The 15,401-nt window shown below is 42.1% G+C and overlaps 1 protein-coding gene across 2 annotated transcripts in view; it reads left to right on the forward strand.

The window, feature by feature from the left end:
- Positions 1 to 834: 834 nt before the first annotated feature.
- Positions 835 to 15,401, forward strand: part of LOC146575602 (myosin-9-like) — a 31,635-nt gene continuing 17,068 nt past the window's right edge. For both annotated transcript variants that reach the window (XM_085270362.1, XM_085270363.1), the window contains exons 1-3: positions 835 to 1,090; positions 12,636 to 12,967; positions 14,766 to 14,922. In XM_085270362.1, coding sequence (XP_085126488.1) covers positions 12,641 to 12,967; positions 14,766 to 14,922 — 484 coding nt within the window. In that variant the 5' untranslated portion in view covers positions 835 to 1,090; positions 12,636 to 12,640. The remainder of the gene's footprint in view (positions 1,091 to 12,635; positions 12,968 to 14,765; positions 14,923 to 15,401) is intronic.

Raw genomic sequence — 15,401 nt, forward strand, 5'->3', positions numbered from 1 at the left:
CTTGGGAAAGTGTGGATAAAGTTTTTATATTTAAAAAATCCCTCTGGTGGAAGCAGGAGCCAATAGGCTGAAATTGCTTGTATGTAATGGTGACAGGATGACTGAGTTTTTAAAAATTGGTTAACGGTGAAAAATTCAAGGCCCTCTGCAACCATGCTGCCAAAGTCGGGGTCAGCTGCACACTGGTCTTCCTGACCTCCTTTTAGAGTGGAGACAGCCTGTTTACAGAGAGGAGTGCTTCACAATATTAATACATCTTATGTGTTTAAGCAGACAGAGGTGGGTGTAGAGTTTCAAGAAACCGCTGCCTGAGTTTTTGTTACACCTTAAAAAAGAAAGAGACAGACAGATTAGTAATATGAGTAGCACGCAAGCCTGCATGTGCATGATTTGTCTGCTATCTGACAGCAGAAACGAAATCAAACATCTGGAGCCATCCGTACTAGTTGTTTAGCACGGCGCTCAGGGCAGACTAGACCTCGCTGACACACGAGGGGAGATCCTGAGTGATGCAGTTCATCCTGAGAGTGACTGGTACTTATATGGTCATAAAAATCCTTAGCATGCACATACCTCTCTCATTAAACACAGCTTTATCGGTAACCTCTCTAGTCTCTCCTCCCTCCTCTCAACGCTTTCAAGTTCAGTTTTTTGTTCTTTGTCCCGCCTATTCGCTGTCACCCCTCCGCCCTGTGCTGCCTTTAGAAGAAGCCGATTGGACAAAAGTGTCGAGGATTAACAAAGGACGGCGGCCATTGGCCAGGGGGCGGATATGTGACAGCTGGGTCCCGCCTCATCCTGAACCCCACCCCAGGCTCCGGCGGGCCGTTCGCTGACTAAAATTACGCAAACCAGAGACCAGCCAGTGGAAGAGGGAGGGAAAAAGGAAGAGGGGGAGAGAGAGAGAGAGAAAAAAAAAGATAGAAAGAGCGACTGACTGAAGTGGAGGAAGCGAGCTCTGTAGTTTAGCCTGAACTCTTCGAAGCTGCTGCCGACAGGAAGATAAGTTTGTCTCACTGCGACGCTGACTGAGCCACACGGTTGTTGTTAGCCACCCTCTTAAAAAAGGCATCCTGCACCCCAAAAGCAGGTAATTTCTTTCTTGAACACTTTTGTCTGCCATGCTTTCTCCATGTACTCGTTTCTAACTCGTGCAATTCGCTTGTAGCCGCAGCAAGTGCAGTGAACCAGGAAGCAGGGCCTTTTTTTTTCTTTTTTGGCTAGTTCAGGGCTGCAAATAGAGCAAGCTGCTCTGGGTGGAGTGGGACCTCCGTCGGAGTTTTAACCCGAGCTTTATTTAACTTCACAGCACTTTAATATTCAAATAATATACTGTCCATAAACTTTTAATACACGAGTGAGTGTGCAGTATGTGAAGCGTAGGTCTCAGAGTACAGCTTCAGCGTTGTGGCAGCTCGCGAGAAGCTAAAAGTCTTAACGGTAGAGGCAGGAAGTGATTCGCTTGAATGAATGGCACCGTGGGAGGAAAAAAAGAGAGAAAAAAAAAAGCCGGGCGAGAGTTTGAGCTGAAGAGAAGAGGTGGAAGTTCAGGCTATCCGAACACCGGCTCGGTGTAAGATATGAATGCTTAGTTTGTGGTGGTTGAACTTATCGGTGTGTAGCGGTGGGAGACAGACACTGAGCCGGTGATATGTCTGGCTGGCAGGGTGACGTCAGTGGATCGCCGAGCTGAGCGTTTCCGCCACTGACCAGCTTTACCCATACTAAACCATGTCACCTGCATGTCTGTGCACTGCTACTGCCAACATGGTGGCATGAGGAACACATTTTACTGTGATTTTTGGGAGAGGCATAGAGAAGTCGGACAAACTCATAGGTGGGCTAATATGGATGTTTCAGAAGCTTAACTTGTATTATGTGATTGTCTGTACTATGTGAAGTACATATTTCTAGATAGATTTATTATTAAAATATTCTAGTTCACCTGGGAGGCACTTAACGTTTATTATCTCATTAGATAAAAGTCCAATGGGTTTCCAGTAAGGCTAAGGTTTCATTCTTCATACACTCATTGATTGCCTGATATGAAAGCAGTTTTTCCAGTCAGCATTATTCCAGGCCAAGATAGTGAAGAACGAAAATAGAGATGCATGTAAAAAATGCAGTGAATGTTATCCACATAGAGGATCTAAAGTCATTAAGGGGTGAAGCAGAAGGAAGTATTTCGCAGCGTGAGATGGGCATGATGATAAAAGATGTGGTTGTTATGTAGATGAGCCAGATGTTAAGTCAGAGTGGTTCCTGCAGTGCCAGCTTAAATTGACCAGGCTTGTCTTGTAATTACAGTGCGGTCCACTCTGATGAACATTAGCTGGGCAGCGTGACTTTTTCCATTTTACATAAGAGCTGGAAGGGCTCGGTATCGGCTCAGTCTGAGTGCATTTTTATTTGTGCAACCCAGTGACCCAAATTTACCTCTAAAGGCTTTACGAACTGTAAAACATGAGACGCCATGTAATTTTAGAGCCCCGAAAGTCATCACGGGAAACTTTGAGTTCAAGCTCAGGCAAAGCGTGCATGCGTCTGCAGTGGAAATGTTGATCTGCAAGCACAGATTACAAAAAAGCATCTCTAGTTAGTTCAGGCTCAAAGAGAACATGCATGTTACGGCAACATTTGGGCCAATCACAGATTTTCAGTGTTCCATTCAAATCAGGACCAATCATGTCATACCAGTGTGCATCCTCCTGAGTGATGTGCTTTGTCAGTATCATTTGTTTGCATCTGTTAGATGACGCATAGTTGTTTGCACTCAGGGACTGTGGATAGTCATTTAGGCTATGACAAGCACCAAAGTTCAGCATTTTGGGGGAAGAAATGCACAAAGTCTGCATCAAATCAGACTTGGGCATCCCAGCAGCTCTGGCACTCCTCCACCCAAACCTGCTTCTCATTGTAGAAGGTGTTAGTGGTCTCAGAGGGAGGCAGCGTGGCACCCTTTTGCTTTTAAACACAAACGCTTATTTCATATCAGTTGGTTTCTGCCAAGAAAGTCTTAAACCACAGTGCAAGGTTACTACAGTAACAATGCTTGCAGGCTGAGCAGTGATCAGTATTAGTCATTGTAGTAGCAGAAGAATAGCCACAGCTTGTGCAGAATTCTTCTATAAATGGCATCTCAGGGTGACCTTTCTCCGGATGAGTCTCCCTGAGAGCAGCAGTCATGTGCTTAAAGTCTGATGCTTGAAGGGTCACATGGGGTGACATGTTGTATGTCATATCCTGTTATTCGCAAGAGTCATTTTGGCAAATTAATACATTGTGCAACATCTTCTCTGGAGGCCAGTTCTCCTCTCCCATTGCCAGTTTCGGTGCTGTTATGGAGCCCCCCTGCAGAGATCGTTACATTCCATCATTCATGTGTCAGCAATGTCCATACTCGAGGCCCTCCTGGGGGGGGGGGGGCGGCAGTTATGTACCGTAGTCCTGACAAAATTGAATGCAGGCCTCTTTTAAAATGTGAACAGGGTGCTGGTGTGTGAGGCTGTTCAGTCTTTTCAGAGTGTTACGGTCTGAGGGAACTTGCCTGTGGATGTTTAGATTTCATTGAAGGGTGGATGTCCCAGCTGGGGAAGATTATTTGCAGGCCCCCTGCTTTTGTTGCTCTGTGGAGAGGGCAGTGTGACATTATTTGGCACATTGCGATCGTTTACCCTGTCTCAGTGTTATTTGAAGAAATGTCAGGTATTCCTATTCTGCCTTTTTGAACTACATTCGCATGTGCAGTAATTCCTGCAGTTTAGATCGCCAAGAAAACCAGATTGGAATATGTGCTGGGCTTTTTTTAGGGCTGAGAGTAATGGGGCATACTTGAATTAATTATGAAACCTGTCTGTTGAAAATGATGAAAAAAAAGGTTCTGGCTTTCTAAAATGTGACTTTACTTTGGTTTAAGCTTTTAACTTTTCTTGAAATAGTTTTAATGCTCAGTAAAATGGTAATGCTTAAAATCGTGTGTGTCTTTGACACAAGATTCACAAATATAAACAAAACATTCCTGTCAGAGGAGATTGCCAAGTTTGTTTGTTTTTGTTTTTTTTTCATTAAGCATAGCAGAGCCGATCGTATCCTCTCTCAGTATGTAGCAGTGTCAGCTGCGAGCGACACTGGCTTAAATTCATTTTCATGTATTAAAGGCAGTATCAAACATTAACAGATTTTAGCCTGTGGAGTCTGAATGCAGTATGTCATTAATGCTGGCCTTTAATTCAAGTCATTCAAACTGCTGCTTTCTCCTGAATGTCTCTTCTAATTTAGCTCTGCCTCAGTTAGTGGTTGACCCGACTACTCTCAAGGATATGCAGACCGTGGGTTTTTTCTTTTCTTTCTTTCTTTAAACAGCTTTGTATTTCCTTGTTGTATCAGTCTTCTTATCAGACCTTTCTCTGTGACCTCTGTGCATGTTCTTCGTTTCAGGTCTTGAAGGACAGACCTTGACTTATGCCTCCTTGTGGCAATGGCTCAGCAGATGGTGCTTCTTTGTGTTCAGTAACGCTAATTATGAGGTATTGTTTGATTAGAGATTACAGTCATAAAGTTGAGCCTTCTCAGAGTGCCAGTTAATGATCATACAGTTTTGTTTTTGGTTTTTTTTTTTTTTTTCTGGGATTATTGAAGTGGCTGTCCAAAATCTTGTCTTGTAAAAGAACATTTTCAAAGTTCTAGTTAGCAGGCTTTACTTATTCATGTAAACGTACGTTTTTCAGTGTGAACCAAGACAAAAGCTGGGTTGAGGTTAAAAGGCCTGAAACAGGGAAGGTTTCTAATCTGCCGTGACTGTAGTAAAGCTCAGTTGCATTTCTGCATATGACCTAAATGTACTTTGTCCGTGGTTGGGTGGGCGTGTGTGACCTACACACCTGTTTTAACTGTGCGGAAAGGCAATTGATACTCGGGACGAAGTGAGAGACAGTTTTGCACTATGAACTTTGAAATGTGCTGAGTAATATGCCTAATATTTGACTCCCGTTGGACAGTTTATTCACATGTTAATCCAAAATTTGACTACATGCCAGCTGTCCAGGTTGTCAGACTGTCATGTGGTTCTCCAAAGACTGTTAATGTGTCTTTTTATGAGATGATTTTTTTTTTTCTTTTAAAAAGAAGACAGCTTTGTATTGTCTGAATCTCTCAAAGGGAGTGACCTAAGTAGCGATAACAAGTGATAAGGCTGAGACAAACCGCATGGCAATCCACAAAGTAGAAGCAGCAGATGGAGGCTTTCTGCTGGTAGAATTAAATGTATAAGAACATACGAAAAGTGAAACTATAAAAGTAGCAGATTTCCTTCACTGTGTCTGTCAGAAATCTAATGCGTAGCTGTTCCAGTGCAGCTTTCCTCCTAAGAAAGATTGCTGCTGACAAACAGAAATGTGTATCTTAACTCCCTTCTGCATTCTTTCACTGTCTATTAAAAGGCTTACGTAACGATCTGTGAGCTATCACATAGTCAATACGGTTGGAGTGTTTTTCTAAAAGGGCAGGCGAAGTAACCAGTCGTTTGGGCTGTGGTGTAACAGGGTGGTTGTTTCAAAGATAACGGAAATTTGTTCTGTGACCCTGAAACTGTTGCAGTTGTCAGGCGGATGACCTATTTCAAATGGTCTGTCATTTTAAATCAACATTTAATCTTAACTATTGCTTGGATTGGGTGGAGGTGAAATTGATGTATTGGAAACTGATGACTTAAAAGTAACATTGAAATGCTTGACTTGAGGCAGTATGTGGAAAGATCATGTTCCCTCTCCAATTCTTTTTATTTTTTATTTTTTTTATGCACTGTCTCCACGGTAAAAACTTGTGTTGTGATCAAGTGCAAGAGAGTTAACTTAAAGTAAAAGAAGTGCTTGAAAAGGTCAGCTAGAATGATTTGTAGTTGTTGAGCTCAGACTGTAATATTAACGATGAACTTTGCAGTGTGATCGCACCTTTTGGTTAGTAAGCCTTGTAGTGTTGCGACTTTACCGTCTTGGTGTTTTAAAATGTGCACGATTGAGTGGATCTGACTAAGAAACTGAGAGACAATAGTAGCTTATCTGTCTACCTACACATGTAAGCCATGTCAAGCATACACTTCTTTATATTTTTATGCTCTGTTGGTGTCGTCCATTCAGAAACTAAAAAGAAAACTTATACTACTTTCTACTTTAACCAAAGGAGTTGCCCCTTTGCTGACCAGTAGAAAAGTATGTCCATCTTCGGTATACAGTCCATCTGCTGAAAAGTGAAGTCACTGTGCAAGTGCATTAAATCTGTACTCTTGTGCTAATGCTCAAAAGGGCCTGACTTCTGTCTGTGAAAACAAATGCATTACTTTAGAAGTCTGAGAAAGCTATTGCATGGGGATTCCACAAAAAATCACCTCTCGTTCTTCATTTCTAGTTTAAAAATAATGATATTAAAAAATTGATGGCCAAAATGCACAAGCAAGATCTTCACAACAGAACCTCATAACCAGTAGGTGACATAATGGTGGCTGCGTGTGCCTCTGCATATAGTGTATGGTTTAAAAGGGCCTGCTTGGCACTAAATTTATGAAGGCAGGTATACCCAAACACTCATAGTTCAATTGTTACATCCACTATTTTGCTATCAGTCAAATCTAATTCAGATGAACACACTTAAACATGACTGTGGTGTTGGTGAAGAAGTTCACTAGCTCATCTGAAAAGGTTGTGGGGGGTCAGACTAAAGTCTGAGTTCATATGATGTTGTAGGGGCCCCTAGCTGCAAGTGGTAGATGGCAGTGGCTAGCTTACAGTGCAGTGAAATTTGATCCTGGTTGGGGCAGGAATGTGAAAAGTAATGTGGAAAGTGATGTAGGTCTGTCATGCAGTGTGGTTATTTTTCCAGCCAGGGCTTAATTTACTCCTCAGTCCTCAGATCTGCTCAGCATGGGCTCAAGAAAAGCGCCACCTTTCTTCTCCTCGAAAGACTCGCACACAACAAGTTCCTCAAATGGCAAAATAGTTTTCTCAGCTTGTCATTTCCTCTTTCCTCCTCCCCTCCCTTCTCCTTGCCCCACCCTTGTGCCACTTTCAGAGGAGGAGGGTGAAGGAAGTAGAGAGAGTTGACGTGTAAGCCCATAATGAATTTTGACTGACTGGCTCAGTACCTTAGCGGCTCCTGTCTGGCACACACTCATGTCATGAGAGGGCAGACTCGCAGTGATCAGCTCAAACTGTGAGGGGGTCGAATGCAGTAAAGCTATGACAGAGGAGGCATTGATGCAGTAAAAATAGACAAAGTAGTATTTGTTGGAATGAGGAACATAAACGGATGAAGGGTGTCAACGGGTTAAAACAATGTCCACAGCATGAGAAAGGCAACTGAGGACGAGCAGGCTTGGCTCAGCTTATGTTAGTGGGATGCTGTGATGAGATGCTGTTGGTGGGAGTACAGTGTTATTGACTTTGGCAGGATTATTAATAGAAAGGCAGCAATGTCAGCTCAGCACAGCTGGTTTTATGGGTTCCTTTCAGCTGGAACAGGAGGGTTTGACTTTACATGGTCAAGCTGTGGCGGAGGTTGTCACGACTCCAGTTTTTTTTTTTGTTTTTTTTTTTTTTTAAACTGTTTTTTTTAAACTGTAACTTGGTGAGGTGGAAAAGAAAGACGGGTGTTGTTTGTTTTTGTTTTTTTAAAACTGATGAATCGAGGGTCTCAGCTTTAAAGGTCTTGAGTTCACCTTCTTTCTAAACGTTATGTTTCCCTTTTCCTTTCCTCGTTCCTCCTGCACTTCTTTCTAAATGTCCTGGCTCCTGCATTGCTTCCTCTGTTTGGAACCACACTGCTCTGTGATGTAGGTTTGCACACCGGCCTTTGTTCTCATCCTCATGTTGTCTTTTGGTTCCTCTTCCTCTTTCAATCAGATTGTCTAATGGGGTAGAGCTAACTAACTCTGATTATTTTTTTTTATTTAAATATATTTTTTGAATGGGTTTTCAGTCATTGCCCATAAAACTGTGCCGTGCTGGTTTCAGGATGACTGTCCAAGTGTCTGCCACCATGTAATCACTTAATAAGTAATCTGTGTTATGAAAATCTAGATGAGTTGAAGTCAGGCTAAGCAGAATAGATGGTGTTTTTGCAGCCAAGTGTCACTCCACAGACAGGGATTCAGAGAACGCTTGATTCTTACAGGATTATGGATGCATTGGCAGCAGGGCTTCAAGAACGAGGAATTGTGATCCTCAAGCAGGGGGTGGGTTTCATGAGCTTTAATGCACAGTGTTTTATCTCAATGTCAAATCAACATCCAAGACTTACTGTAACTGTTAAGCTCTACGGGGAAAAGCCAAGGTCTAAAATTGGCTGTTCTTTATCCCTCGTCTTCTACCTTCTATATAGAACAGGCCTTGCCAAGCTAGAATAGCTACTGGGAGTAATTTTAGACCTCATTGCTCTCTGGAGAGCTAGTTTGAAGTATGTCACAGTTATCTGTGTCAGGCATGTGAGTCGGACTATGGCAGACGTCATTGTTAGATTGGACTTTAGTCCTCTTTTACTGCTTGGCTGATTCTTTCTTTTATAGGTGACGGTAAACTGACTTTATGTGGTTAGGACAAAAACATTTTGAGTAAGTCAGACATAATGTAAGTGGGAATGAACAAATAGAAAAAGACTCTGTGGATTAATTGGTAAGAAAAACAACTGCTTGCAGCAGTTTCCACACATTAAATGTCTAAACTGCAGTTTCGTATGAAAGACTTCTGGTTAACATTAATTTAAAATGAATAAACTAGCAAGTAGGGCTGGGCCATATTATACCGTTCACGGTAATACCGGTATAATGTTAGGCAACGATAGGAAAATGAAATATCGCGATAGAATGGGAGTAAAACGCGCATGCGCAGTGCCTTTGTTTTCATACGCACATGGCCGATTGTTGAGTGAAACAGATGAACCAGAATTGGTTTGTAAAAATGGTGCAACTTCCGTGATGTGGAACTGGTTTGGTGTTTGTCCGTCAGATACACAACAAAGCACATTTTTTTTGCAGAACATGCAAGCGGCCGTTCTAAGATGCTCTTAAATCTGGGAGTAATCTGGGTCCTAAACTCCGTATGCTTCAGGTCAAACAACACTGCAGCATCACTTAGAGTTAAAAACTGTCTAAATTCTTTCATCTTTAATAAAACGATCAGCATTGCTGCTTTACCAGGTGTAACTATAAAGTTTAACTTCCAGGCATCCATGAAAACAAAAGTTATTACATTTAACGGAGTTAGAAGTTAGCAGGAAGCTAGCGGAAGTTAGCTCGCTAGTTTCGCTAGTTACCTAAGCATGATATTGCATGTTCTGACTGAGAGATTTCTGAAAAAATTCAAACGTACAGCTCTGCTATCACTTCCACCATAAATGAAGACAGGAAACTAAACAGCAGTGACGTTTGTAGGGTTACTGAAGTTTGGCTAGCTGGTATATAATGATGTGCTACGTGATCGCTAGCGACACAGCTATGTTAGCATAACATAAACAGTGAAGCTGGAGGACGAACACTAACACTTTTCCACTTATAAAAGTTAACGTGAAGGTTCTTCATGGTTAGAGACAAATGCAATCGCATGGCAGGATGCTGTAAACGGACCAAACTTCAGTCAGGAGAACAACTGAGATAATCCATCCACAATACGAGGTTAGTCATTAATATACTGCAACAACATGGGAATAGAGCAGCTACCAGAGAATTCAACATTAATGAATCAATGGTACAGAAGTGGAGGAAGCAAGAAGAATGAGTTTAATAAAGTTTGATTTATCTGACTGCTTTGTTTCGCTTAATGTGCCTTATAATCCCGTGCACCTTATGGTCCGAAAAATGCGTACTGCACACTGCAGTTTAATGTTGCAAAGCACCTCTTTTTGACTTCAGTGGATATTATACATGGTTATGCTCAGGATATGTCAGCCCATTTCTACTGGAAATGCCTTTTGGTTAAACTTTCAGCAAGGAATTTGCATTTGCACTGTTACATTTTTATAAAGCTTTAATGTACATAAAAACCAGCTTCTTGTTTAAGTGAAAATAAATGGAAGGTTGTCTTTTTGTGCTAGTAATGTTGTGGAGTTGTATTTTGTCTCGCATCAATTATATCGTCGGTTATATCGTTATCGCAAATTTTCAAATATATATCGTGATAAATATTTTTGGCCATATCGCCCTGCTCTACTAGCAAGTATTTGATCCTTAAGCAATGTGACTGCAGCAACAGATGGTGTGTGTATTTGTTAAGATTATTTGATACTTTTTATAGTGGCCTGGCAAACATGTCTCCCTGTACCTTTGAATCATAGCAAGCTAAAACAAACCAGAGTGCTGGGTGTGTTCTGTTTCACTTCTTGTTTTTGCCAGACAACAAAGCTGCAGGGATTATAATCAGTTATGGCTCGTATACAAACTCTGCACGGGGCCAAGTGATCTGAATGTAGAGGGGCAAGTAATGGCCAAAAGAATTTTAAAGGAGTATGGGAGCACTGTCAGAGATGCACTACAAGGAATGAAGAGCTCTCAAAAGTATGGAGCAATGTTTGTGAAACCCCTAAAGGCACACTTGACATGCTAATGTGACAGGAAGAAGCCATAGAAAATGGGTTTGAGGAAGATGTAAGGGGAGAGGTATATAGGACAGAAATTTGTGGAATGCTTTTAGATGCTGTCTCTCCCTGATAAAGAGTGAGTATGGGAGGAATGTGACCCTGAAAAGACTGGAAAACAAAAGGGGAAGGGTGGGTGCTGGTGTTAGGATTGTGCACAGGGAGTCTGAAGGCAGAGGAGGAAGCTTGTGGCCAACTGAGAGAGAAAGCAGGACAAATTTGCCCCACGTTCTATTAGAGGATGGGGTCTGTAGACCACGGATGAGCTAGTGGGCGTGGTGCACAGTGATGGACGTCAGCTGTGGCTTAGTCTGGCAGAGTGTTGATGGAGGACATGAAGCCGCAGGGGTCATGAGAAGAATGCCTCTGCTTTCTTTCTCAGAGCTCAGGGTTAATGTGCTGGAACAAGCAGCACTTTAGTATCTTAGTAGTTTTTTGGTTTAGGTCCTCCAGAGTCTGTCACATTGAGAACAATTTATGAATGCTTCAGAGTTTAAAGGTTGTGTCCCTCTGGCTGAGAGTCTCCGCTGTTGTAAAGCAAGAGCAACTATACACAAATTCACTGCATCTCTAAATTTGGGGCTTTAGGGGGAAATGTGTGAGCTGTGAAGTTACACTGCTGTTGAACGGCTCTGGAAATGTAAGACTTGTAAATCAGTGGTGTGTACAAGCAGCATTTTACTATGCTGAGCATGAGTAATTTGAACCTTGTCCCACTGGACCTGCAGTGTGAAATTGCTCTCATCAAACACTTGACTACCTCTATATATTCATTTAGATACAGTCATGACTACCTAAGCCCGACCTCCGCTGTGTTTTTCTTGACGTTTGCATATGAGTGACCAAGCAAATGCAAACTGTCTGTGTGCTTGGTTACCCTTAGAGGTGAGGGAACACTAGAAAAGACCAAGAACCCTGGTGATGCTGGGAAAATTGGTGTGGGTCTCCCGCTGTGCTGGAATGATCATTTAGATAGTAAAGGCTGGGGGTACTGGTGTCGGTGAAAGAAAACTACGTTCGGTTAATTGCTCACAGCGTCTCTGCACTGACTGTTTGGGCGGTTTGGCTGTAGCCTGCTCGTGCTTTTTTTTTTTTTTTTTGCTTGCCTTACTGGTTGTACTAGTCTAGTCACTTTCCATATGGGTTAAACCACAGCACTCCCTGTCAGCAAGCTGTTATTTATAAGCGTGTATAGACTAGGCTGAGCAGTGATTTCAATCTATATGATTAGATCTGATGTTTATCTGTATGCACTTGTGTGTAGTGTGAACTGCAACATTCAGTGTGAATCTCATTTGTTTTGTATTCATTTATAATTCATGAGTTTTATCAAACTTGGTAGTTCTCCTCCTACTTGATAGTTTTGCAACGCATTAGTGAGAGAGGAGGCGTTTTTGGATGGGCCTCAAGGTGACTACTCGGTGTCTATTGGAAAGGGGAAAGTACGAATGACATGTATGTGGGTGGCACCACACAAACATTTCAACTTACTCTAAATAATAAACCAAAACAATCAAGCAGAAATGTGAAAAGGGACTTTTCCTTTAGTTCCTGAAACCTCTTGATAAGCGCTATAATTCATCAACCAGTTTATCTCTAAAATCAAACGAGCACCATGACCAGCCAGTAAAAGACTGTACTGGAGCAGTTAGCCAAACTGCAGGCCCCCCCTGTTGGTACTGCTGTCTCTGTGATCCAGACACATGTTTCTTCCCTGCCACTCGAAATTTGATTAGGTGTTCACAGCGTTTAGCCTCGGAGTAACAGAGCCTTGTTTGAACTGTTTCCTTTATGTCAACGCAGAGCCGTATTGCTCTTGTATATTAGTGGTGACCTGTGCATTCCTCGGAGATTACACGTGTAGACAGATGGATACCAAATAGAGAAGGAGTTAAACAGGAAATTACATGTAATAGTTTTCTTTGAAGATGTGAAACTGCTCATTAGATTTTAGTGTGACACTAATCTCCCTGCACCGCTAACAACAAGCAATGTTTCTTTTTCTCTCTGTAAAACAGCAACCATGTCGGATGCAGACAAGTTTCTGTACGTGGACCGTAATGTGGTCAACAACCCACTGGCACAAGCTGACTGGGCTTCCAAGAAGCTGGTATGGGTGCCCTCAGAGCGCCTGGGGTTCGAGGCCGGCTCCATCAAGGAGGAGCACGGCGACGAGTGCGTTGTGGAGCTGGCAGACTCTGGAAAGAAGATCCGAGTGAACAAGGATGACATCCAGAAGATGAACCCCCCGAAGTTCAGCAAGGTCGAGGACATGGCCGAGCTCACGTGTCTGAATGAGGCATCCGTGCTGCATAACCTGAAAGAGAGATATTACTCTGGTCTTATATATGTAAGTATGGAGCACTGACCTTCTGTTGCTCTGTTCATTCTGTCTGCTGAAATCTAACATCACAATAATATACTAGATGTGATTTCTATTTATATTCACCCACATATCATTAATCTTGGATCCTATTATAGTAGCTTTGCAAGATTCAAGGCTTAAGCTGCAATTGAAAATGACATTCAATTAAATGATGCACTAATGTGCTTATTTTCTAATAAAGAAAATACATTTTGCAATCATTATGTTCACTATTTGACTGTGGACCCATTATGCTCACATCAAACTGTTTTAATTCTCGGACTTATGACTCACAGTTCAGAATAGTTTATTACACTGGGCTTTGGTGCAGCGCCTGACCTCATCCTGCCTGAAGCGAGCTGTTTCAGCTCTTCTTCCTTTGAAGAAAAAAACAAGCTTTGTTTTGATTGGCTTACCCTCATAAACAAAAGGTCTGATCAGCAGTTGGGTGTGGCTTTTGCGCCCACAGCCAGAGCTGTGTGCATGAGATGACCATATTAGGGATGGCTGCTGTCACTGACATCATACAGACCCAAGAGCAGGAGAAAAACCACAAAAAGAAACCCTCTGAAAACTTTGCTTTTAGCTCGTGGGGATTACTTCCTCATAGACTTGCCTCATCATGTCAAACGTTAACCAGGTTGCTATTGTTATAGAAAACAAATGACAGGAAAAAGGAAGAGCATAGCTGTTCCCCACTGGCTTATAGAAAACAATCTACTCTTGAACCCTGTCTAACCTCCTAATTATCTTGTTAAGCTCCAGTGCAATGACAAATCATACACACCGGCTCTTCTTATAAAGAATGTGAACAGTCTTTTAACATACTAGTGGTACTTCAGCAGTCTTCTCCCTCAGTGTTGTCCCACTTTGTCTCTCTTGTTTGATCCGTGTGTGTGTGTTTCGGAGTCTTGTAAACAGGAAGCTGTAGGGAACAATACAGTTGGGAGTGTGAGAGATATGAAAAACAGTTTTGGCAGAGATGAACATGGAATGTAAATTATGTTGTAACTGCTCTTGCCCCCATAATGAATGTTATTTACTCCATCTGGGCTGGGAGTGATTTTTGGCCTCTTTGACTCTGTGATGTGTGACCCGGTCATATCAACACAGCCCGTTGTACCCCTCCCTCCAGAGACCCAGGCTACGGTCGGTTTGAGTGGCTCCAGGCTCTGTAGTCATGAAATTGACCATCTCCCAGGGGAACGCGGGTGTACAACAGAGGGAGAGATGCCTGGTACAAAGAAATTGGGAGGGCAGCTCAGGAATGCGAAATATTTAAAAAAAAAAAAAAAAAACAAACAAAAAAAAACAACTTTATTTGTTATGCTATGAGGAGAGATGAGTCCAGATATACAAGATACATGACTTATTAGTTTTATAGAAATGAATAAACAGGGAATTTTAATGTCTGACTCTGAGAAAACATTGTTTTTTTTTGTGTATATGACTTGGCTGGCTTGTCAAATAGCTGTACTTTTTATAATGCCAAGATCAGTCATCAGTTTAAACTTGCAGCAGGGTGGGGTTAATATTCCATAACACAGGAGGATTACAAATAAGAGTTCATGAGAATTTTAAACTGAAGATGGGAAGTCCTTGTTATCGAGAAGCTGCGGAAGCCCTTTCCTTTAATGCGAACTGGCCATTTATATTAATTCAGTAATGCGGAGGGATGCAAATCTCTGATCACATAAACACATCCAGTCTGTTTCACAGGTTTCTTTCTCCAGTTCAGGTGAAGAGCGCTTCTTTAATTGTTTAATTCTCATCCACTTTGCAGACATACTCTGGCCTCTTCTGTGTCGTCATAAACCCCTACAAGAACCTGCCCATCTACTCAGAGGAGATCGTTGACATGTACAAGGGCAAAAAGAGGCATGAAATGCCACCCCACATCTACGCCATCACTGACACGGCTTACAGAAGCATGATGCAGGGTAAGACACGGTCCCAGCTGCCTGTCGAGATGAGAATTGTATGACGGCATTTAAAGAAAAGGAAGTGGTGGCGACGTGCTATCATGAAAATATATTTCATTTGCTGTTAAATGTTTGAAATTCTCGAACATTTCCACACCAAAAAATACAGTTCCTGTCTAACATTCCCAGACATAACATTGTGAAACTGGTGTTCTGAGTGGCACAGCTTTGATCAACACTGGCTGATTGTTTGTGTCATTACTTCTTTTAAACAATGAATGCAGGGTATAAGAGTACTCTGTATTTTGGCTCTGCATGGAAGACCCAGGGGACCACTGGTTGCAGAATGTTGTTTGAGACCCTCTGAGAATTGCACTTTTCCAGCTTGTGCCATCAGAATCTCTCAGCTCAAGCTAATAAAATTTGTTGCTCACTCATTGGACCATGATGACCGTGTCGTGAGTAACAAATGCTGCACTGTCCAACCCGAGAAGAAA

The sequence above is a fragment of the Mchenga conophoros genome, linkage group LG4 (assembly GCF_057382185.1).
Source record: "Mchenga conophoros isolate Kocher_MC1m ecotype Shallow Benthic linkage group LG4, M_conophoros_male_GT1.1, whole genome shotgun sequence".
In the NCBI taxonomy this organism is placed as follows: Eukaryota; Metazoa; Chordata; class Actinopteri; order Cichliformes; family Cichlidae; genus Mchenga; species Mchenga conophoros.